Source organism: Podarcis pityusensis (assembly GCF_964106645.2).
Source record: "Podarcis pityusensis genome assembly, chromosome: 1".
Lineage (NCBI taxonomy): Eukaryota > Metazoa > Chordata > Lepidosauria > Squamata > Lacertidae > Podarcis > Podarcis pityusensis.
Genome location: NC_138028.1, coordinates 73,778,852 through 73,804,341, shown reverse-complemented (window position 1 = coordinate 73,804,341; position 25,490 = coordinate 73,778,852). Strand labels below are relative to the sequence as shown.

Below are 25,490 nucleotides of genomic sequence, written 5' to 3'. Positions count from 1 at the left end.
AAGACACGCACAATCTATTCTGCTGCTCTTAATACTCTCGGTGGATGCCTTTTCCTCCACAGAAGTGATGCACAGGTAGAGAGAAATAACCTGTCAAGTGGCCCTAGGGCCTATTGGCACCACGGTCCCAGGAGATGGAGCCCATAGCAAAAGTTGTCTGTTTGTCTAAGGCAGGGATGGGGAAACCTATGTCTTTCCAGATGTTGTTGGGCTCCTACTCCCAAGAGACCCAGCCGGCAAGGCCAACAGCCAGGGGAAAGGAGAGCTGTAGTTCTGCAACATCTGGAGGACCACAGGTCTACAGAGTACATCTATTTAAATAGAGACTGAGGAAGCCTTGCCTCTTGCTTTTCTGACAACTGGGCAGAAAGCAAAATAATGGTCTGGTCCCTGCCCTCACTCCATTTAGTTGGACACCCCTACATGAAGTAACTCTAAATATGCAAAGAGTGAGGTAAATTCATATTGCTAGTGCTAAGATTGTGCACAGGAAATGGCCTGGAAGAATCAGGTGCTGTATCATTGTTCACCAATGGGACACGGGTGGTGCTGTGGTCTAAACCACTGAGTCTCTTGGGCTTGTCGATCAGAAGGTCAGTGGTTCGAATCCCCGTGACGCCCCATTGCTCTGTCCCAGCACCTGTCAACCTAGCAATTTGAAAGCCAGTGCAAGTAGATAAATAGGTACCGCTGTGGCAGAAAAGTAAACAGTGTTTCTGTGCAGTCTAGTTTCTGTCACGGTGTTCTGTTGCACCAGAAGCGGTTTAGTCATGCTGGCCACATGACCCGGAAAGCTGTCTGTGGACAAACACTGGCTCCCTCGGCCTGAAAGCGAGATGAGTGCCGCAACCCCATAGTCGCTTTTGGCTGGACTTAACCGTCCAGGGGTCCTTTACCTTTACCTTTACCATTGTTCACCTGAAAATCAGTGACTGTATGGAAAACTAGAATGGCAATAGAAACAAGAATACCCAACTTTGCATGTGTTAAGGCCCTGTGAGTTCACATCCCTTTATAAGCAGTGGCACTGAAAGATTCCCACCCCAGCTCCCGTACTTCCACATAAACATAACTGTATATAGGATACCACTTAGACTTGGGAGTCTCCCCTCCCCTTCCGGAAAGTAATATTTGTACCTGCAGTGCACTAAGGTAGGAGAACTTGGAGGGTTCTGCTTCATGTATTCCTGTACTAAGTGCCTGAAGTTAATGAGGAGGTTGGTTGTTTCCGGGACACCGTGATCTGGCCAGGCTGTGAAGTGGAACTGTCGCACGGGGTGACTTTCAGATGAATCACTCTTAGAAATGAAAATCGAGGAACAGGAGTAGTCATTAGGGTTCGGAAGAATGGTGGCACGAAGTATTTTATAATAATAAAAAAATTAAGCCTGTAAGCCGCTTCCTGGCAATTCTGTAGTGCCTGGCACAGGAAAACGTGAGCCATGAGAATGGCTTGGCGGAATGGAAAAAAGAAAGCAGGCAGGTTAAAGCTAAGTGGAAGGGTTGGGCCCCAAGGACAGCTGTGGAAGAAGGGACAGTGACAAGTTGCTCAGGGCGAACAGTGTCAGGGGAGGAAGAAACAAATGTTTAAAAGTGTATGAGACTCACACCAAGTGCCAAATACATTTCATTGAGCTAACTCATATTTCTATCCTCCGAGTGCTTGACCTAAGACCTGGGTTCAGTACACCTTCTGGAATTGCTGCAAGCTGAGTGTATTTTTGATGGTTTCAAATAGCTTGGATAAATCAGGGAAGTGAAATTTTTATACAGTGCTACCTCGGGTTACAGACGCTTCAGGTTACAGACTCCGCTAACCCAGAAATACTACCTCAGGTTAAGAACTTTGCTTCAGGATGAGAACAGAAATCGTGCAGTGGCGGCGCGGCAGCAGCAGGAGGCCCATTAGCTAAAGTGGTGCTTCAGGTTATCAATCCAGAGTATAAGCAAAACACAGACACACACACAGAGAGAGAGAGAGAGAGAGAGCGCAAACAACTCACCTTTTCCATGGAGAAATCTCTTATTGTCCACTCTGGAAGGGGAATTTCTGAAGTCATGGCTACTGTTATGTCTCCATAGCTTTTGGATTGTTTATTTGGCCAATATTCCTCACATTTTGTCTAGAAATATAAATTATGTCAACTTATATGATAGGTCCACAAAAGTAAAAGGAATGTAAGAAATGTAAGGGATGGGGACACTGGCTTTAGGACCAGATGGGGGGGTGGGGGTGGGATAGAGTACCTGGGACCAGTAAAGATGTCCCCCCCATTGTTCTCCTCTCCTATTGAGTTACGCAATTATTTAGATGTCAATGCATTTGCAGGCCAGTGCCCTTTTCCCATCTAAAAGGTCCTTGTAGGGACTTGCATAAGAGTATCAAACACAGTTCTTAACTCACAAGTCTTTTCTGTTGCAAAGTGGTTTGGGGCGGGTATTATTATTAATACCCCACTCATCTGGCTGGGTTTCCCCGGCCACTCGGGGCAGCTCCCAATAGAATATTAAAAACACCAAACACCAAACAAATCAGGAGCAAAATAAGAGCTGGGCTGGAAGAGGGTGCTGAATCCTTCCACTGATCCCTTATTATCAACTGCAGCACCATATTGCCTAGGTAGCCTGCTTCCCACTACCACCGCCAGCAAGCATCTCGGGCTTCAAAGCAACCCCAGAGGTCTTGCAGCATGCCTGCTGGGTGGAAGCCTAAGCACGGCAGTAGCTGAGGAACATTCTTCTGTCGCGCACGATGTTGCAGTCCCAAATCCAGAATAAGAAGCTGTTATCGTTCCGCTTTACTGTAGTGCTACACAAAAAACTTGGGACACGGGTGGCACTGTGGGTTAAACCACAGAGCCTAGGACTTGCCAATCAGAAGGTTGGCAGTTCAAATACCCGCGACAGGGTGAGCTCCCGTTGCTGGGTCCCTGCTCCTGCCAACCTAGCTGTTCGAAAGCACAAAAAGCACAAGTAGATAAATAGGTACCGCTCCGGCGGGAAGGTAAACAGTGTTTCCGTGCGCTGCTCTGGTTCGCCAGAAGCAGCTTAGTCATGCTGGCCACATGACCCGGAAGCTGTACGCTGGCTCCCTCAGCCAATAAAGCGAGATGAGCGCCGCAACCCCAGAGTCGGCCACGACTGGACCTAATGGTCAGGGGTCCCTTTACCTTTACCTTACACAAAAAACTTAGGGCAATACAGAACCAGGGCAATGTGGGGCATCTTTATCCTCCACATCTGGATTCAACAACTTTATTGTTTCCTGCTTGGCAGGGGGTTGGACTCGATGGCCCTTGTGGTCTCTTCCAACTCTATGATTCTATGATTACTGATCACGGGGTACATCTGTTAAGGCATCAATCTTAGCTTCCAATTTCCCAGGTTGTGGTTTTAAAATGGTAGGGGTTTTTTTTAGCATTGAATTAAATTTTTTAGAATCGTTGAGCTGCAAAATTTATGGCGGTTGTGGTGCACGGCAACATTTTGTAGCATGTTTCGGAACAAAAACTTACCCTGCCTTGTTCAATACATTTAGTCAGCATAACAACGGTATAAATTTTCTTCTCCCAGATCATGCGCCAGAAGTCTTGCACCGTATTGGGCAAAGGGCCTTGTGCAGCGATGAACTCTTTCTTGGAGTTGTAACCCTGCAATCAAAGTATGGTCTGAATACCACTTTTCTTATTTATAAATCTGTCATTAAAACACTATGGATTTTTTTAAATAGGCTGGGAACACTTACCGGCATATAGTTTGCATTAATGTAATCATTGGTTGGATGGTCATGGATCTGAAGTCTGACACGAGAAATATCATCTTCAAAAAAAATATTTATTATTATTATTATTATGACGTGTCAATATATTTTCCTTTTTCCACAGCACACACCACATAAAATGAATTAAGCCACTAAATAAAGAAAAGACTATGAACCAGATGAAAGAATATAGGTGGTGTAGTAATTAGGATTAAAAGTAGCGTTAGAGTCTGATCCTAGCCCACTTATCTTTGCTGATGGGGTAGAGGGGGAGAAGGGATTCTAGCACAGTGATGGTGCCAGGTCAGTTTTTAGTAGCAGTAGGGTTGAGGAACTTACATGGCAAGACATTGTTATATCTATTTTTTGCTTTGTTCTCTTGTAGTTCAGCTGCAAATCTGGGCTGATTTGTACCAACAGGCCTGAGCTCCTGCAGCAAATAGAGAAGGAATTTAGGATTATTTTACCTCATGGCATGCAAATGGTTCTTCAACACTTGGCCATATGACATCCAACAGTGAACTTTGGGGGAAGGTAATTCCTAATTGTTAGGTTTGCTTATTGTTTCCCATTGCATATGGCTTTTTCACAGTTGAATTTTGGCTCTTTAAATAATGAAATCCACCTCAAAACATGAATTTCAGATTTTGCAGGGACTCAAGTCCTATTTGCACCTTCCTTTTTCAACTGTTCAGCGAAGACGGGGCTGTCTTAATCTTTCAGCTGTGCAGGAGGAAGCATGTGTTGTCGTCATTATTTATTACCGCCCCTTCACCCTAAGGGCCCAGGGTGGGTTACAACACAAGAGCTACGTAGTTGAGCTCTTATGTGGAAGAATGTAAACATTACGACGACAGAAAAAAACCTAAGAACATTTCAGATGCATACCTCATACTCTTCTGCAAATCCACAGTTTGAGTCAGCTTTCTGTTTCTTAAAATGAGACTCAAAGTCTTCCACTTTAAATAACTTTGATCTGAAAGAAACAAAAAACAACCACCTTGTAGTAGTCGACATTATCTAGGACACACTTATTTTGCTAAAAGCTCAGTTTCCGGAGCAGCTGCCAGGGAGAGGTGGTGGTGCACACATGGTCTCCTGAAGACGGTGGCAGCAGTGCTGAAATGTCCCCAGAGCCATCCAGGCACATTTAGTTCCCTTTCATAGGGACAGTACCTGAGATATGCCATCTATTGTTTTGGGCCTAGCACAGACTCTTGACATAGAAAAGGGTCATAGCCCAGTAGGGACTAGAGGTTTTATTTCAGGAATAGCTGGTGTGGAGGGGTGGCTGGGTGTACGCCTGGCCTCCTGACATCAGCGTTGCTGCCACCCACTAAGAAATAGAGGGAGGGAGGAAGGTGTGGCGGTGGGGAGGTCAGCATTGTGCAGGTACCTCAGCAGAGTCAGTTCAGCACAACTGTAAACCTTGCAGCTGCCTCTACCCTCTTTTCCCTGGTAAGTGGCAGTGATGCTGCCACCAGGAGGCCAAGGTACAAGCTGCCACCTTTCCCCGCTGGCTGCTCTCGACTTATTTGTGCTATGAATTTTCACAGGCAGCAATCTGGCTCCTACACCAAGAGCATGCTGGAGTCCAACAAGGTGAGAATTAGGGACAACAGAAACTGAGAAATTCCAAATCCATATTTTGACAACTGAAGTGCTGAGTGTGTATAATACACAACATAACACGTTTGCTTAGGAAATAAAGCACTAAGCATTCTCTGAGACGCTGAACAGAAATAAAACATAATCAAATGAGAGGCATGAATTCAAGCACTATTTCTATTATTCATCTAGAGTATAGGAAATTATTTGCTTACTTTCTCGGTCTGCAGAGGAAGACGGAAAGGAAGAGAGAAAAATTGCACACATTAGTTACAGCCTTTATTAACTGAACAGAACAATTTTATACATAATACTTGGAATCTAGTATTACATAAACTACAAATTCCCTGCTGTGATACAAGAATGCCCAATTAAATTTTGGAGCAAAAACATAGCTTTAAAAATTGATCTTCTTTATAGTCTAAGCTATGCTCCTGCCATTTCCAATTATTTAGTTGCATCTATTTCTCCTGACTCCTCACATAAATTGCTTCATCCGGAAGGATAAGAAAAAGCAACCCAGTAGTTACTACACATAGCTTGGGGGTACTCCTGGATCCTTTGCTGTTGCTTGAGGCTCGGATGGCCTTGGAGTGCCTTCCATCAGCTTGGGCTGGTGGCCCACCTGTGCCCCTACCTGGACAGGTATAATCCTACTCCCCTGCGCACACACAATGCACAATCTATCTTAGAGCCATAGAAACTAGGTTGAATTTAATACTGGTGAAATAGGGCACCCCACACCTAACCACCAAGGAAGAAAGGTAGCGTTGTAGCAGAGACCTTTGCATGTTATTTAGTATCTTTACACAGGCATTCTGACACATTATTACACGAATTAATCATAACATAGAGTTTTATAACATAGGTTATTAGGACCTCAATGACCCAAAATACTTTTAAAGCACTCTAAGTATTATCTCCCCCACCACTTTAAAACAAAGCCAATTCTGATTGATCCTCAGTATATTCTAAAGAGAAGATAGTAATAGTCAACTCACTCTAATTGGGTAAATGGCACCTGGTTGTTTTTTCCACCTTTCCTGTAGAATTGTAGATTTTGAAAAAGGGTTAGTTGCATTTTTCACTCTTGGAAAAACTGAAATAAAAAATACAAAGCTTTCCGCAACTACTGGTTTGGCTAAAATGCCAACATCAGGCCACAAACTATGCCTTCCATTAAGCAACAAATATAGGATTGGAAAGTACTGGGGTCCATGTGACCCAACCCATTTGCCACAAGGCACAGCTTTCCCCAAAGATGAACTCACACACTGCAGACAGGGGGGGAGTAAGGGGGTGTGGTGGGTGTGGGCCGCCCCGGGTGTGACCACTGAAGGGGGTGACAAAATGCCAGGCGGCACTCACCGCGGGGCCTGCAGCGTGCCCGAGCCATATGTCTCTCCTGGGAGAGATGCAGTAGCTTGGGTGCCCATAGGCTCCACATTGCCCAAGAGTGCCACCTGCTGCCTCCTCCCCAGCTGTAGGGCGGCTGAGTGGGAGGAGGCAGGCAGACTCCGGAGGCCCCACGGTGTGCTCCACCCCTATGGGTGGCTCACCTCGCCCCTGGGTGCACCGCCCCAGGCACCCGAGCTGCTTCCTCTGCCGCTGATTGCAGATTACACAGCATTCTATGAAGAACAGTCTACAGAGCAACAGATCCAGAGCCTTTGAGGAAGTAAACCATCCAAGCTGCACATGAAGACCAAAAAGAAACCACTACCCAGGGTCACAAGCCCAATTTCATCAGGGAGGAATTTCTTCTAGACCAACTTTATGGCAATCAGGTACTGAGAGTGAACAAAATCCACCCACAGAGCCTTCCCAAGAGAAAAAAAATAGTATCAGCAGGGCATGACTTCTGATAAAATGTCATGTCAACTCCCTTCAAGAGCACTGTATCAAGTGGGTATCCCTGGAATAGTCAGCTGTGGCCATGGGGAACTCAGAGAATAAAGACTAAGAAAAGAAGTAAAGCAACTTTAATTATTTTTAAAGACCAACCTTTGCTGACCTATCAAGTCATAGTTTGGCAGGACTTTCTGTATTTGGACTTAGCTGGTTCATTAAGGAGTACCTATTTCTTACCTGCCGAGTTATTACACCCTGATAAAAAATAATTAAGGCCCCCTGACCTTCCTAAGACAGACAGCCTGAAGATGGTTTGAATGCATGGTAGAAAGAAAACCTTTTGTAACATAGTCCAAAACCAAGTTGAAGGGAAGTCAACTATTGTCGTGTTATTTAGTTATTGTATGTTTAATTTGTTGGTGTTTTTTGTTATGTAATGTTTTTCTTTTCTTTTTTGTTCTTTCGTTTTGTCTTTTTTGTTTTATTAGTGTTTGGTGTTGTATAGTGAATTGAAACTAATAAAAAGAAATTAAAAAAAATATGAATGCATGCATGGTAGAAACAGATCCCAAGCATTCCAAATACGTGAAAGAGAAGCAGCAGAGACCTGCATCATGAAGTGTTATACACAACTACATCCTTGTAAAGAATTATGCAGTAGCTAATATACCTTCTCTTTTTCCAGAAGATGAAAAAACCAATCCCTGCAGCAATAACAGCAGCAGCCAGAATGCACCCAACAACAGCTCCTGTGATGACATCTGGGAAAGAAACAAACGATTTTAACTCCTTTACAAGTCATAACGGCAAGGCGAAAAACCAACAACCACAAGGTTTTAACAAGGGCCCTTCAAGTGTACTCTCAGCAATCACTAGCTTTTGTTGCCCTAGCAAGGCAGAAGCTCACAGTTTCTATTCAGCACTCAGATTTTATTGGGTAAAATTATTGGGCAGGGTAACGATTCAGTGAGCTATTTGAATCTCCCATTATCCAAACAAGCTAAAATGAGCAGACATTGCTAGCTGAACTCTCAGGAAGCAAAGGGTCGTTCAGTGCAATTCAGTGGTGCCTCAACAAATCAGAGTTTAGGTCTGACCCCTTTTACACGCATCAGACCTGGTTCACTTGACATAGTAAGCCAGCTGTGTGGGCTCCCAGAGAGGAGCTTGCAGCTGCTTTGCTCCTTCCTCAGTCCTTTTTAACTGCGGTGCTGCACTGAGCTCAGCCAAGGCAGGATAGCTCAGCCTGTAAAAGCATGAGACTCTTAACCTCAGGGTCGTGGGTTCAAGCCCCATGTTGGGCAAAATATTCCTGCATTGCAGGGGGTTGGACTAGAAGTCCCTCACGGTCCCTTCCAACTCTACATATATATTATTCTAAGGTTCTTCTTACTGTGTCCTCTGAACCAGGACTTATGGTTAAGGCTTTGCCCCTACTGACCATGAGCTGGCAACTGGAAAATTCCCATAAGGTGAACTGGAGCCTGCTCCAGGGCACATCTGACTCAACTACAAGCCACAAAGTGGATGAAAGTCTGAAGAGCAAAGAAAACACAATAGCTAGTACTAGGACCTTATGCCCAATCCCTTGTGTAGTTCACACAAGACATCAGATGGTAAGGGAGGTCAGGCTGTTAGATACGTGCAGGATTCCATGTTTAAGTGGGATTCACAAGAAAAAATGGTGCACTGTGGGATTTTTCTGTTCAGTATTCTGCGACACTCCATTCTCTCCCCCTTTTTCCTCCCAGCGCTCCACTGCAATCCCAATAGTACATTTGCATTCTACAGTTGCCAAGCATACTTGAACTGGAGCCTGCTCCAGGGCACATCTGACTCAACTACAAGCCACAAAGTGGATGAAAGTCTGAAGAGCAAAGAAAACCCAATAGCCACATATACTGTGGCGTTTGCATTTCTAAATTTTATTTTATTTTACAGATCTTGGAGTTCTGCTACTACTAATTTTAATAAACCTACCATATAAGATTGATGTCTGTCTTCTTGGGTACTGAGTCTAGTTCCCAATCTCTTGGTCACTTGCTACTGAGTAAGTGTTTAACCTGAGACTCTGGAAACAGAGGGTCTGGCCTTTAGTTTTTGCTTCCCTAGAATTTTAGGGCTGCCCAGTAATGTCTGGGAATTCCAGGTTGTTTGGACTTAAGGAGTGGTGGCAACGTATTACCTCACAGGGTTGGTTTTATATACCCTGCTCACAAAGGTACTCTGAAACACAAAGGTCTAAGGCTACGCTTTGGCAAGGAGGGGAACAGAACTGGGTTCTCCTTTGGGGAAGGTTCTCAGGCAGGGTGGAAGGAGAAAGAACTTGCCCATGTGAAGACCACCTGGTGGAAACCCTTACACACATGGTTCTTAATTGTAAACTATATGCTGATCTCCGTCAGCAATTTCTAGATCAACTCTGTCTCCCCAAATGGAAACCAGAGTTGGAGATCATACATTTTCTATTACTGTGGAATGATCAGGAGCTCACCAAGTTAGTGGCTAAATATCTCTGTTTGCTTTTTTGTCGTCGAAATACACTGCAGACGTCTGATCTCCCTGGAGACCTAGAGATGTGACGATAGACTGCTCTGCCTCCTTTCTTTTAGCAAATGTTTTTTGCCACTGGGGAAGTGGTAATTCTGTATTGATTTGTTTTGGATGTTTGTATGTGATGCCAATAAAAGGTTTGATGGTGATGAAATAAATGTACCTGGATCTTGAGGTAAGACAACAGCATTTGAAATGTTTGAAAACGAGACATAACTCTCCTTTTCGTCGATGGTGTCATTCAAATAGTCAATTCGAGTAAAACCAGCAACATATACCCTAATGCAAGGCAGAGGAAAGAAAAAAATGGGATTTGAAATCAGAGTTTGATTTTAAAAGAAAAAGTGTGTGTTACTCATTTATTATGTTTTAGTCATCAACACGACTCAGGGAAATGGAGTTAGAAATAGAATTAAAATACCTGTATGAATTAAGTGGGATTAACTTCCCACTGACATAACCATGTGTTACGGATCCGTCTCCTATTTCAATAGTATGCTGCTCACTGTTGGAGGAGGAAGAGGAACGCATTTGCTCATCTTTGACATATGCAACGTAAGCATCTGCTCCCCGATTCATGAAGTCATCATAGGTATATTTCAAGGCCTCTGCAGAGACTACATCTGTATGCGGGGAAAAATGAGAATACATTATCATGTACCGTAATTATCAAGAAAATATAAAATGATAGATTTTTAGATACTCATAGACTTAAATAGCGGTAAAATATTCAACAGCTACTTCAATATTGTCCAAAATCAAAATATTAAGTTAAACAAAGAAGTAAACCCATAAGTTACATGGGGGTTACATTCTGGGGATTGAGCCTAAAGCCAAAATCGTGTATAGTCAAAACACATTGTGTTCAAGTTCCTATCTTGGTTGATATAATAGCTTTGATCAATACCATGCTGACAGGTGCTCTATAGCAATATAAACATGAAACAAAGTGGGATACAAAAGTTGGTTTTGCTGAGGAATCAATACAATCTTGATTGCACCCAAAAAATGTTGACATTTCCTTCACCGTTGCCAGAAACAATCAGATCTGATCATTGCAACAGTGCAGGTATCAACCCTAAATGCAGTCTCAGAATTTTACTTCTACTACTTTATTTTAAACAAAAGAGAAAGTATGGAACAGAGCTTCTTACATAAAGACAGATTTTTTAAAATAAATGATAAAATGGCTGTACTGGGCATGCATTTTGTTTTTGTTTTACCTTTTGATGTGACGATTACTGCATATGCTACTAAAGGTCCATGGCTTGCATTAAAGCTACTGAACTGAACTGTCAAGGAGTTGTGAGTGGTTCCCACAATGGTAGGGGCTATAAGTGGAGATGGAGGGTCTGGAAAGCAAATATTTATTAACTGAAAACATTTATAAACTGTTTAATATTTTAAAAGTCTCAAAGCAGTGTACAACATAAAACCAGTAAACAGAAAACATAAAATCAAAATACAACGTAAACCTGTAAACCACTAGTATAAAGCATATAAAAACAAAACAAACATGGAAGGAATGCGGGGGAAACAATTTTTGTATATCAAATCTCTTTCTGCAGCACTACAAAGGAACACAATGGCCTGTTTGCAATGAATAACCTAGTTTTTGATTATCTGTAGAGCACATTAGCTATGCTGAGATTTGCTGAAATGATTTTTGTATGGTGGCTTCTGTACTCTACAACTCTTAAAAGTGCAAGTTATCACCTGGAGTCACCCACTTCATTCAGAAGCTCCAAATGCCACTACACATTGCAACTGCATCATGCATGAAGCCACCACATGGATGTTCCTTGCAGTGGTTTACATACATGGCAAACAACAAAGGATCAAGCAGCAAACATTGTTTTCACGCAATACCTACAGTCTAATATATTCTATTGAAGTGGTCCAGAGAAGCTTGTGCCATAATAAATTTGTTCATATTGAAAGTACTACAAGGTTCTATGCTGTGTACACTAATGGTATTCTGTTTTATTTTTGTTTTAGCTTTGGTATCCCCCCCCCCAACAGACACAATTGCATAAAAACAAGGGACAAAAGGGTAAAGAATAATAAGATATGAACTCTCCAGCTGTGAGGTTTTCCTTTAGCAAAAAAATGGAAAGACTCTTTTTCTCAAATAAGTGGTCATAAAACTATTTCTAATTTTTTAAGCAACCACACACCCACGTATATCTCTGTTGACAAACACACACCTTTTCACTGGGCCTAAAATTTGCGATGTGATATAATTATTTTATGTAATGCCAATAGCTATCTAGTTCAGAAACCCATTTCCATTATGCATTCCTTGCCAACAACCCTAAACAAAGCAACTATATGCTTACCGCCAATACTTGTGGAACATATTTTTTCCTGAGGATGGCTATCTTTCCCACACGAATGTGTGACAATTCTAATAGTGTAGTTGGTATAGTAGTTCAAATCTGTTACTGTGGTATGGTTTTCCAATATATTTGTGCTGCCCCAAGTACTATTTAAGACGTCAACTCCAAAGCCAGCAAACCTCCCCTTTGGATTAGACCAGTTTAGAATCAATTTTGGCTGCTTGGCGACTTGCATGCAGTTCAACACCTCCACTCTTGCAGCATCTACAACAAAGAAGGCAGGCTAGTCACACAGGGCATTTAATAAACACACATAACACTTGAAAGAAAAAGGCAGTGGGCAGAACAGAACCAAATCTCTTAATTCCTCCTGCGAGGTTTGTTCCCTACTTTGTCTCTTTACAATACAGTGGTCCCATTGTTCTCAAACGGAATCCGTTCCGGAAGTCCTTTCAACTTCCGAAACGTTCGAAACCAAAGCGTGGCTTGCGACTGGCTGCAGGAGCTTCCTGCACCCAAGCGGAAGCTGCATCGGACGTTCAGCTTCCGAAAAACGTTAGAAAACCGGAACACTTACTTTCGGGTTTTCGGCGTTTGGAAGCCGATTTGTTTGTCAACTGAGCTGTTCGAGAACCAAGGTTCCACTGTATGCATTTCAGTTTGTTCATAATAGGAGACAAGACACACCACAACAAGGAGGGCACAAGGAGAAATGGCATATCAAATTTGGATCATGTATAACAGGCATGTCCAACTCCCAAGAGACTGCAATCTACTCCCACTATAAAAATAGTGCCAGTGATCTACGACATGCCTGTTGAGCTTTTGTTTTGGGGAGGAGGGGCAATTGACCAGGGACACCCCACAATCGACTGGTAGATCACAATTGACCTGCTGGACATGCCTAATATATAACATTCATCTGGTCAGGAGAAAATGTGTTAGACAAAAAAAGGGGGCTGGTCTTGCAATTAACTGCTGCATAAGGGCTAACAGAAGGCATTGTGTGGGGCCTCTGTGCAAGACCACACGGCAAGAGACTGCACACACCTCGCGCAAACAGAAGCACAAGGATTGCAGTTCTTGTATCTTATGCAAGAGATAAAACACTCAATTAGAAAAGGCCTTTTTGCACACCAAAGAGGTTTTTCTGTTTGCACCTCTACATCAAATCCTTTATTTATCACCAGGAACTGAAAAGAAGATTAATTGTTTCAAACACTGCATCTAACAGCGCAGTCCTAACTATGTCTTTTCAGACGCAAGTCTTGTTGAATTCAACAGGTCTTGCTGCTAAGTAAGCAGGGTTAGGGTTGGAATCTAAGAATGGTTATTCTTAGTTTGCACATACAGGTGGACGTATTTTCTTCAGGCATTCTTCACTCCATAGTCTGGCTGGATGTCACCAAGTGCTATAGACATGAAGGTGAGGATAATTTTTCCTTTGTTCATTTGCCTTGTACACATACCCAGGGCACAGAGAAGCAAAATAAGTAAGATTTAAAATATGGTAGCCTAATAAAACACTTTTCCTCAAAAAATACATGAAGTCTGCTCTACTTTTGTTTGCTTCAGCCCCTGTCCCTTTTCTGCAGACATCACCTTATCTGCTTAAGCATATAAAGGAGAAGATTCTGCCCTTCTGCCATTTAACAGACTTACCTGTACAGTTATTTATGCTGCCTGGTCTCCCTTCAGTTTGATTATACCCTGCTACTGAATAAATGCTGAATGTATAATCGGTCCCAGGAGTTAGCTCTGAAATTTCAGCACTCGTAGTTGGGAATATCTTGTCCTCAATAGCTTCACCACCAATCTGTATCCTGTAGGTGTACTCTGAAGAAGCTGCATCAAGATTTTCCCATGTTAAGTTGACTGTTGTTATACTGACATCTGTAACTCTGATGTTGGTGACTGAGCTAGGAGCTGTTAAGGGGGGAAAAGGCTTTTAAATATATATATAAGCTGAACTGTGTTCCAAATTGGCATCATAACCTCCAAAATATTTTCCTTTGTTATTATAAGGCACACGCGCGCACACACTAAATTATTCAACTCTCTCATGGAAATGTATTTTTAATACTTATTGTTAGCACTTTAAGGAACACTTTTCATTGCTTACCTGTGTACCTGTGTGTGGTTTGTGGGTCCCCTTTGGTGAGGTTGTCTGCTGCTTGTGGAAATACACTAAAGCGATAGAGGGTGCCTGGTAAAAGTCCTAGAATGGTAATGTTCTTTTTTCGTGATGTCGCATTCATTTCCACTTGGTTTTGTTGATACAATACTATGTAAGTGTACCCTGAAGAAGCAGCATCGTTGTCTTCCCATCTTAAGGTTACGTTCACTGTGCCAATATCAACAACATCGAAGCCAGAGACAGGACTGGGCTCTATTATGGGGGAAACGCAAAAGGAAAGTGAGATCTGAACCATGGGAGGGACAAATAAGGGTAAGTACGCTGCCTGAAATCCAGCTGTGCTGTCCTGCTTGCACAACAGGCCACCCTCCCCTCCCTCCTAAAGCTTCCTATACACTCTCAATCACTTCTGGAGGTTTGGGGGAATCTTTGCAGCAGATCGGAGGTACCAGGGGGCATCAGGGAGAAGGGGAAGGGGAAGATCCATTTTGCCTCCTGTACAACCTCACCCAGAATATATACGTTTTTCCAGAGGGGGTGGGAAATGCCTTAAGTGTCCAAGAACACCTTTGTACAGGTTCTTCTTAAATTGGGCCAACCTCAAGCTTGTTCTGCTCAAAGACAAAATGCGAATGTACGTAAAGTACCTAAATGGTATAGCAATGAATATCATTTTGGAAATCGGCCCATTTTAATTTGCTTACTTATATAAACAGATATATGAGCTTGGTCTTCGGTTGTTGCTTTTTTAAATCAGCTGCTATTGGATATATTTGAATTTGCACCATGTTCCAGGTTCCAAGCTACTAATTGCTGCACTGGGGACATCAGAAGCATCATTCCTGGGAGGACCACTTCCCTTTTATTTGTAATAGGCCTCTAAGGCAAAGGCTAGCCAAAGAGGTGCTCTCCAGAGAATGATGCACTTCAATACCCATTATCCCCCCCCCAATAGCTGGGGGTCATGGGAGTTGGGAGTCCAGCAACCTCAGGAAGACCTGGGCATCTGCAGGAATTTTTTGGGGTGGGGAGGGAGTAAATCATTGAAATGGGAAAGCAGGCTAGCTTCTCACAAAAAAACAAGAAGAACACCGCACCTGTAAACAGTATCTAACTGTGGAAAATAAATGGTATTTAACATGAAAACTGAGTTTAATTGTGTAGACACGTGCATGTCTACCACCATTTTGACAGCTTCTGATCAAGCACATTTTGTGAATATACCTTTATGGTACAGAAATGCAGAGACTGGGAATCTCCACCTGTTGTAATTTACTTACTGGTATAAACACTTGAAGCATTTGGTTCTCCTTCAACTGCACCATTATCAACTCGAGGGAATATTGTGAATGTATACAATGTTCCAGGTTCCAAGTCCCTAATTTCTGCACTGGTGGTGTCAGAAGTTTCACTCCTGGGAGGATCAGTTCCTTCTATTAGTATCCGATAAGTGTAGTTGGAAGCATTTGGATCGCTATTGCTCCACTTCAAAGTTACTGTTGAATTACTGCGGTTTTCAAGGCTGATGTCAAAAACCGGACTTGGTTCTGTTCAAAAAGAAGAAAAGAGATCCAGCTGTGCCAATAACATAAAGTTGCATCACAATATTAAAATAGTGATATCAGAAGTTCCTTGAGAAATGTAAAAGGTTACTACAATATGATTGGTTACCATTTTGTTAGAGTACAGTATAAAACAAAAACTGAAGGATAGGCAGAGGCAGCTAATGTAGAGGTCACACATTCTTTAGTAGATCATCACTTGTCAGAGGAACGTACTTCAGAATCAACTTAAAAATAGTAATTCTGCTTTCCTGGTATAAACTGGAGACTTAAGGCATGCAATTTTTTATTTTTTATTTTAACCACAATGACAACAACCAGTATCTTTAGCGTGTGTAACTATGCAGATGTATTAGCATAACCACCAATAGCCAGGAAACTACAAGGGCAATCATATAATACTTACTCTGCTCGAGTACCTATCATGAATATATAGAATGACCCTTAAGAGAAATCTTAAAACATACTTGTATCTACAGTTATATTATTTGAGTCTCCTTCAGTTTTACCATTATCTACTTGTCTACCTCAATCTTGTCATCTCCTGCTTGAGTACATATTTTGAATGTACAGAATGCATCTTTATGGTAAAGCAACAGGCAGTCTGAAATGTTTACTAAGTTGTATGAACTTGGACGTACTTGTATAAACACTTGTAGAATTTGGTTCTCCTTCAACTGCACCATTATTGACTTGTGGAAATATTGTGAATGTATACAATGTTCCAGGTTTCAAGTTCCCAATTTCTGCACTGGTGGTGTCAGAAGTTTCATTCCTGGGAGGATCAGTTCCTTCTATTAGTATCCGATAAGTGTAGTTGGAAGCATTTGGGTCGCTATTTTTCCACTTCAAAGTTATTGTTGAACTACTGCGGTTTTCAAGACTGATATCAAAAACTGGGTTGGGCTCTGTTTAAAAAAGAGGAAAAGGATTTTAGCTATGCAAGCAAAGGGAAATATTATGACACTGTTAGATGTGAAAGAGATCTCTTGAACAAGTATAGAGTTTAACTATAATGTAGTAAGCTAATGTTTTGTTGGAATATTAACATTTACATTATAAAAAACAAATACAGAAGGACAGTTTTACTTTTAAGGTACAAGATTTTTAGACGTTCATTTATACAGACTTTTGCTATATCACCACCTCTGTTTTACTTGCTAAATAGAGAACTGTACTACAATCAACTCTATGATTCTAAAATTCAGTTTAAAATATTAAAATAACATGATAATCACGTTCTTAATACTTGCAATCGATCTTCTAGCAACTGCTGCAAGCACATATTGAATAACAAAAAAGGGGCCCTTCCTTCTGCGTTGCAGCTTGTCAGGTGTAGGCTACTGTGGTGGTGATTAGAGGCGGGGACCTCTAGGCCCATCGAGTACAGTTGGTAATATTGTGATGGTTCATAATATTGTGAGAGGTTCCACAAAAACTTACGAAAGTCCATTTCCTGAGCATTTCCACCCAGACTGAGCCAGACAGGCAACACTTTTGAGTTAGGTGATGCAGCAGGGAAAAGTGAACTCTTGGGTCTTCACGTTTTGTCACTGGGTGCCTCCTTTGACTTGGGGCAGGCACAGGCAATTGGACACTGAAGCACAGGAAAGAGGGTCCCTCTTCCCATACCATCACAACAACATACACAGGGGCTGCTGGATCGGGCCAGTGACCCATCTAGTCCAGCATCCTGTTCTCATGGTGGCCAATCAGATGCCCGTGGGGAACCCCAAAAGTAGGACCTCAGCGCAAGAGCACTCTCTTCCAGAAACTGGTATTCAGAAGTATTACTGCGTCCAACTATGGAGGCAGAGAGCATAGCCATCTTGGTTAGTAGCCTTATGCTCCATGAATCAGTCCACTTCGTTATGGAGAGTTCTGGTTGATACGCCAGTCCAGTTGTCGGTGTGAGCTAATGGCCTTTGACATCTTCCTGTCCCGTCCCCTTTTCAGTTCTTGCATTGTCTTTGCTTCTGCATTTGGGCAGCAGTTCCTTTTGTGATTGGGTAGACATTGGGCCCTTCCCTCCTGTGGCAAAGGATGAATCCTCAATTATAAACTGGGGCATGTCTCTGGATGGGGCTTTGGCCAGGAAGGGGACTGACCAAGGAAAAATATATTTAGTCTAGCAAAATGATAGGGAAAGGCTATGTTTCGGCTGGCGTTCCTCTTTACCTCTTTATGATACAAAACAGGCAGTCTGAAATGTTTACTTACTTGTATGAACTTGGACTTACTTGTATAAACACTTGTAGCATTTGGTTCTCCTTCAACTGCACCATTATTGACTTGTGGAAATATTGTGAATGTGTACAATGTTCCAGGTTTCAAGTCCCCAATTTCTGCACTGGTGGTGTCAGAAGTTTCATTCCTGGGAGGATCAGTTCCTTCTATTAGTATCCGATAAGTGTAGTTGGAAGCATTTGGATTGCTATTTTTCCACTTCAAAGTTATTGTTGAACTACTGCGGTTTTCAAGACTGATATCAAAAACTGGGCTGGGCTCTGTTAAAAAAGGAAAAGGGTTTTAGCCACACTGATGAAGGGATTTTTTTAAATTACACAGCTAGATGTAACTGCTAGAAATTTTTGACCCTGATATAGGTTTACTATAATTTAACTAGCCGACCTTTTTGTGGGTATTTCAATATTTTCACCACAAAAAAATAAAAACGGGAGGGCAGATGCCTAAGTTTTGCTTTCAAACCCGCAAAAATTAAATAAGTCCACTTGCATGTACAGTCATACCTCGGGTTGAAGTAGCTTCGGGTTAAGCATTTTTGGGTTGCGCTCTGCGGCAACCCAGAAGTAACGGAGTGTGTTGCCTCCGGGTTTCGCCGCTCACGCATGCGCAGATGCTCAAAATGACGTCACACGCATGCACGGAAGTGGCGAATCACAACACGTGCAGACGCGTGTTGCGTTCGCTTCAGGATGCGAACGGGGCTCCGGAATGGATCCCGTTCGCATCCGGAGGTACCACTGTACTAATTTAAAACATTTCTATGTTACCTTCTGCATCAAGTTGCAAGACGGCATACTTAAATATGAAAATTGGGGGAAGTTCTTTGGCAGAGTCAGTGCTACCTATAGGCCCTGCATTATCTTCTCCCAGTTAGCTCTCTCACAATACAGTGGTGCCCCGCAAGACGAATGCCTCGCAAGACGGAAAACTCGCTAGATGAAAGGGTTTTCCGTTTTTTGAGCTGCTTCGCAAGACGAATTTCCCTATGGGCTTGCTTCGTAAGACGAAAACGTCTTGCAAGTTTGTTTCCTTTTTCTTAACACCGTTAATACAGTTGCGACTTGACTTTGAGGAGCAACTCATAGAACACAGTGTACATAGTAGCCTTTTTTGAGGTTTTTAAAGACTTTGGTGATTTTTGAAGCTTTTCCAAAACTTCTTTTGCAGCCATTTGGTAAGTTAAGCTTTTAAAACTTTTTGGGGGGGTTTTGGATTTTGGGTTGGGGTGTTTGGAATTCAAGGACTTGGTGTTGGGGAGGGGTTTGCAAGAATCTGGAAGCTTTTGTGTTTTTTTCTGCATTTTTATGATTTTCTGTGACCATTGGGCCATGTTGTTTTTTTTTCAAAAAAAAATTCTGAGTTTGAATTTCTGTGTGGTGGGTGGCTGGGAGAACAGTTGGGGAGGGGTTTGCAAGAATCTGGAAGCTTGTGGGGTTTTTTTCTGCATTTTTATGATTTTCTGTGACCATTGGGCAACTCTGCTGTTTTTTAAAAAAAATTCTGGGTTTGAATTTTGAAATGCTCTTTACAGTATGTGTGACTTTAAAGAGCACTTAATAAACTTTTGTTGTACCAAATTTGGCTTTGTTTGGACTTTTTTTGACCATAGGAATGTATTAATTGATTTTCAATGCATTCCTATGGGATTTCGTGCTTCGCAAGACGAAAAATTCGCTAGACGAAAAAATTCGCGGAACGAATTAATTTCGTCTTGCGAGGCACCACTGCATCAAATTTTATTTTACTCCTTCCCACCTCCCCCCAAAAACCCCTCACAGACACTTCCATTCTGTGTCACTACTGCATATTGCTTATGAACTTGGCAAAAGGGCTCTCTCTCCCCCACCCAATAAATTGGAATCAGAATTATTCCTCCATTCTCAATCCCTGTCAATTCTACAACTGAGCATAAATTTCAGAATAAGAATAAAAGAACGTCCCACAATTGCAATTTGGCATCCATTAAAATGACAAGCATATCGTATTAAACAGCTGCAACTAAGTGTGCAGAAAACTAGTTCCCCAGCACATTACAGGCCTTCTGGCTATAGCTCTGTTTGACTCCATATTGAAGATGCAGGGAATGGAACCCATGGCAGTTAGAAATCATCATAGATCTTTCTTACTTGTATAAACAGTTGTAGTATCTGGTTCTCCTTCAACTGTACCAGTATCGACTTGTGAGTATATTCTGAATGTATACAATGTTCCAGGTTCCAGGCCCCCAATTACTGCACTGTTGGTGTCAGAAGATTTATTCCTGGGAGGATCAGTTCCTTCTATTAGTATCCTATAAGTGTAATTGGAATCATTTGGGTTGTTCCACTTTAAAGTTAGTCCTGTGTCACTGAGGTTTTCAACCTGGATGCCAAAAACTGGATTGGGCCCTGTTTAAGGAAGTGTTATCAGATTTAGTATTGCATAAATTCCTACAGCTAATATTTCGTCAAGATTAAACATTCACTTAGGAGGCATCAGCTACTTGTCATATCTGTTTCCACCTTTACTTGCAAAGAACAAACTTGCTGTAGAATCAATTAAAAAGAATAAATCAAACTTATTCAGTGCATTAAAAAAAAAGGTAAAGTACCCCTGACAGTTAAGTCCAGTCGCAAATGACTCTGGGGTTGCGGCGCTCATCTCGCTTTACGGGCCGAGGGAGCTGACGTTTATTCGCAGACAGTTCTTCCGGATGATGTGGCCAGCATGACTAAGCCGCTTCTGGTGAACCAGAGCAGCACACAGAAACGCCGTTTACCTTCCCGCCTGAGTGGTACCTATTTATCTACTTGCACTTTGACGTGCTTTCAAACTGTTAGGTTGACAGGAGCAGGGAGCGAGCAACAGGAGCTCACCCTGTCACAGGGATTCGAACTGCCAACCTTCCGATCGGCAAGCCCTAGGCTCTGTGGTTTAGACCACAGAGCCACCTGTGTCCCTTCAGTGCGTACCCTGGTATAAATTCAGAAAACATTTTTAATAACTGCAGTCAATTTCCCACCTACTTTCTAAAGCATCTTTGATACTTGGAAAGGCATAGCCTTAATGCACATTAGCTGCACAAGGAAGCAAGGTGCAGTGGACTAGCCACTTATGCGACGGTTTGTTTCTGGGGGTCCAAGCGCCAAAAAACCAAAAATCAGGCAAAGCCAGGAACCCCCAGAACTGCCCCCACCCCTGTGAGGATGAGGGCTGCTTAGTGGGCTCTGTGAAGGTCACACAAGGGTCCTGAGGTGCTCCCAGAGCCCTCCTGCAACCTTCCCAGAGCCAGGTAAGAGAGGTGGAGGACTTAAAAAACTATTTTCACCATTGGGGGATAGCAAACCTGCTCTCCATTTATTTTTCCCCACTCTCCCACATAAGACTGCAAATGCGTAAGTAAAATGTGAATGTGCATGACATTTCAAATGTTTACTTACTGGTATAAACAGTTGTATGATTTGGTTCTCCTTCAATTTTACCATTATCGGCTTGTGGGAATATCGTGAATGTATACAATGTTCCAGGTTCCAGGCCCCTAATTACTGCACTGGTGGTGTTAGAAGTTTCTTTCCTGGGAGGATCAGTTCCTTCTATTAGTATCCGATAAGTGTAGTTAGATGCATTTGGATCGCGATTGCTCCACTTTAAAGTTACTGTTGAATTACTGCGGTTTTCAAGGCTGATGTCAAAAACTGGGCTGGGTTCTGTTCAAGAAAAAGAAAAAGGGCTTTATCTGCACCACTGAAAGAAAATATCTCCATTTGAGAATGTGCTACCCAAAATCTGTTAAGAGAAACAAGGCATTACAATTTGGTTTGCAAAAACTGCGCTCCTTTTGCTCCAGTTATAGATGTTTTGATAAATAACATAAAAATGGAAAGGTACCTGAATTGCACTAAACTTATACTTTTAATTTTAATATGTTCTGGTGAAGAAACAGAGTGAGCATACGTGCAATTTAAATTTTAACATTTGTTTTCTATGTGCAATTGCATCAATCATTTGAAGGGACACTTGAATAAATGTTTGCAGCACTTGGCTCTCCTTCAGTCTTGTTACCATCTGCTTGAGGATATATGTTACAACACCGGTTGAATAATTGGGAATTTACAAGCAGGCGCTTCCTATTCATTAACAATTTATCTATGAACAGAAGGCAACAAAACTGATGGAGATGCAACACCACAAGCTCATGCACTGGTGCCACTCAAGATTTCACTCCTCGGAGGTATATCAGTTGATATGTCCTGCAAACATACCTGGAAGCCACAGGACATTTTTGTTTAAGGTTAAATATTCCGTTCTATCGATCTGTATGAAAACTGCATTCTATTGCACAAAGGTACAAGAGTCAGATGAACAATGCTCAGGTGGCTTACCATAACCTGTGGGATTATGTCAAACTACTGTTTTATTTGCAAGAAAGGCAACAAATTCTGAAAATTAAAACTCCCAAATCCAAGCTCTTTCCCAGCTAAGTAATCAGACAGGTAATCAGAAGCAGTTCTTAATACTTGGCATATACTATATAGTGGCTAATTCAGGGATAGGAAACTTGGGGCCTTCCAGATGCTGTTGGATTCCAGTTCCAACAAGCTCTAGCCAGCACTGCCAATGGCTAGAGATGATGGAGTTGGGGGGTCCAACAACATCTGGAAGGCAACAGGTTCCCAATCCCTGGCTTAATCAAAAACTCTTTAAAGTTAAAAAGAAACAGGAAGTGCAGAAAAAGTCTAACAAGAGTGTGAAGGAAGAGCTGAGCTGCACAAAATTTGACTTAGCATATCCAACGGCTGCTGGACAGATGCTGTGGTTGTGTGTCTAGTGCAGTCTCTGTGGGGACAAGTGCACAACCTGAAGACTAAAGTAACTGGCCTGATGGAGTACAGCATCAGGTGAGCCATTTCTGCCCACACAGTTCAAAATCGACCCATGCGAGGAAAGGCACAAGCTACAAAATGACCAACGATCAGGTGAATGCCACATCTTGGAGGTACCTCAAGATAGATTCATATAGGTCCTCATAATGGGAAAGTCACTCTTCAGAAACAGGCACAGTTGAGACTACCGTATTTTTTGCTCTATAAGACTCACTTTTTCCCTGCTAAAAAGTAAGGGGAAATGTGTGTGCGTCTTATGGAGCAAATGCAGGCTGCACAGCTATCCCAGGAGCCAGAACAGCAAGAGGGATTGCTGCTTCCACTGAGCAGTGATCCCTCTTGCTGTTCTGGCTTCTGAGATTCAGAATTTTTTTTTTCTTGTTTTCCTCCTCCAAAAACTAGGTGCGTCTTATGATCTGGTGCGTCTTATAGAGCGAAAAATACGGTAATTCCACGATGGCCTTCATTCTAGACAATTGTAGCAAGGACACCAGAGGAGTTCCTTAAAGGTGAGCAAGTGTATTGAGGTATGAGCCCTCATAAGGGGAAGTCTATAATGTTTGGAAGTTCTTGTCTACAAAGGCTTGGACACAACTGATTTCAAAGACAGTGGCATGTGCTTTAATGGTTGCATTGAAGACATGGCAATCAACTTGTCTGTCCAGAAGAAAAACTGCACATAACATGAAGCAGTCTAGCTGTGTATGCTGAGAAGGGGCTGGTGGTCATTATACATTTGGGTACCAACACTACATTGTGAAATGTGGCAGCAAGGTCCAGAAAGACAAATGTTGGCTACTCAACCCAAGGGTGAATCCAGTTTCTAAGCAGTGATTTTAGAAATGCTTCATGTACACAGCAGCTGACCAGGCAAAGCTGTGTAGTCTCAACACACATCTAAGACAATTGTGTCAGGAGGAAAAGGTTCGGATTCATACAGTACTGACAAACATTCTGTGGCAAAGGAAATCCCGATCCCATATGTCAGATTTGAAGGACAGCAAAACTATTCATACATTTTTAATTCTTAACATTGCTCCTGAGTGTCTTTAAACCAAACCTCTTTTCTGTAGAACTCAATTACTATATTCATCAGTTAATTATTTAAGGCTCTTACTTGGCAGCTCTGGACTTTGTATAGTTCCATTACCTCAAAAAGCCTTCAGCGACATTATTTAAAAAAAAATAAAAAATAGCCACATGAAACAGGGAAACAAAATGAGTGCTCTCTTTGAATTTAAAACCAACTATTTTTATTTAAAGAATATTACTGTTTCAAAGCACTACACAGAACACCCCCCCCCCCAAATTTCCAAATGTGGACCAAATGAAGGAGGCTTACATTTGGACTTATTTGCTTGCAGGAACAAACATGACTCGAAAGGAAAACCTGTACAGCTCAGCAGGAAAACTTCCTGAGTGAGGCAAAGTGCACACAATGGAGCCTGAAGTGCTAATAATTGTAGGAGGAGCCATTTGCTTTCCAAAGCTAAGCATGGGAAGAAGAACCCTGGCTGTCATTTGCACTATTGATCAGATGGCTGGCTGCTGCTAGAGGCTATAGACTTCAGTTGTGCTTTGCATTAGAATGAACAGTTCAGTTCCATTAGTCAGTAGCAGCGCCTGGTCTTACTGGAATCAGCTACTAGTAGCAGAATCGCACACGTGTGAGAAATCCAAGCAATCTTCTCTCTATTTTAAATGTAAGAACTGCCTCCGATGCCATCTCAGATCCGTAAACATCTCTTCCAGCCCATTACTTACTTGTTGTAATGATTTTGCAGCATGGTTTTTCAGCAGAAATCTCAAAAGTCACTTCGTACTGCGTGCCAGGTTGAAGTCCAGATACCGTCGTATTCGATGTTTGCACTCCAGCACGTGTTCCATTTGCAAAAGTTACATTACTTATTGTATGGTTGTCAGGTGGCTGGATATGTATTTCTGTTTCTGATACGGTTACATTTACAGATCCACATTCATTACCACCTATGCAGAAGGAAAAAAGAGCCAACAACGAAATGCTTTTGCTTAACTAGAGTTTTTTTCCACTGCTAAATGAAATATTTGTTATGAAGTATGGGGAAACACTCTCTGTCTGTTATATGAGCTCTGGACAGTATGAAACTGGTGAGCAGTGTGGGGTGGGAAGAGGTGCTTCTGCAGATGAAGAGTCAACAAGAGACCAGATCGTATGCAGAACTGATCTAATGCCAGGATACTTGTATGGCAATGGCACAAAAAAGGGGGTAGGGCCTTGGATGAGCCCAATATGCAGCATTCTCAGTGACTTTCTGTTCATAGCAACAGAAAAGAGTTAGGTTTTCTACAAGAGAGAAACTACGAAGTGTAGAAGCTGTTGCATTGGTACAAACCAAGCAGATCTACAGAAGTGGAATAATCAATCTGAAGGGAAGCAAGCCTATCAACATACCATTTAATATTCATAAACCGGATAATGTGAAAAGCTATAAAATTCAAGTAACAAGTTAACAACTCCAGGGGTGCTTTCTGGCCTGGGAACAGGTACAGAGGTGAAAGGTTTCAAACAGCATTTACAGAGCTGCGTTAGGT

General features: G+C 42.2%; 1 protein-coding gene across 1 annotated transcript in view; it reads right to left on the bottom strand.

Moving 5' to 3' along the window:
• The window catches only part of PTPRJ (protein tyrosine phosphatase receptor type J), an 80,673-nt gene that overhangs the window by 6,105 nt on the left and 49,078 nt on the right, over window positions 1-25,490 (bottom strand). The window contains exons 3-22 of the mRNA XM_081000076.1: window positions 24,684-24,905; window positions 21,477-21,743; window positions 20,184-20,444; window positions 18,051-18,317; window positions 16,452-16,718; window positions 15,529-15,795; window positions 14,234-14,500; window positions 13,774-14,037; window positions 12,112-12,375; window positions 10,996-11,124; window positions 10,194-10,395; window positions 9,936-10,051; window positions 7,890-7,980; window positions 6,370-6,411; window positions 4,649-4,736; window positions 4,100-4,190; window positions 3,746-3,819; window positions 3,516-3,650; window positions 2,004-2,123; window positions 1,138-1,298 (exon numbers count right to left, since the gene is read on the bottom strand). Of these exons, the coding sequence (XP_080856202.1) occupies window positions 1,138-1,298; window positions 2,004-2,123; window positions 3,516-3,650; window positions 3,746-3,819; window positions 4,100-4,190; window positions 4,649-4,736; window positions 6,370-6,411; window positions 7,890-7,980; window positions 9,936-10,051; window positions 10,194-10,395; window positions 10,996-11,124; window positions 12,112-12,375; window positions 13,774-14,037; window positions 14,234-14,500; window positions 15,529-15,795; window positions 16,452-16,718; window positions 18,051-18,317; window positions 20,184-20,444; window positions 21,477-21,743; window positions 24,684-24,905 (3,595 nt within the window). The remainder of the gene's footprint in view (window positions 1-1,137; window positions 1,299-2,003; window positions 2,124-3,515; window positions 3,651-3,745; window positions 3,820-4,099; window positions 4,191-4,648; window positions 4,737-6,369; window positions 6,412-7,889; window positions 7,981-9,935; window positions 10,052-10,193; window positions 10,396-10,995; window positions 11,125-12,111; window positions 12,376-13,773; window positions 14,038-14,233; window positions 14,501-15,528; window positions 15,796-16,451; window positions 16,719-18,050; window positions 18,318-20,183; window positions 20,445-21,476; window positions 21,744-24,683; window positions 24,906-25,490) is intronic.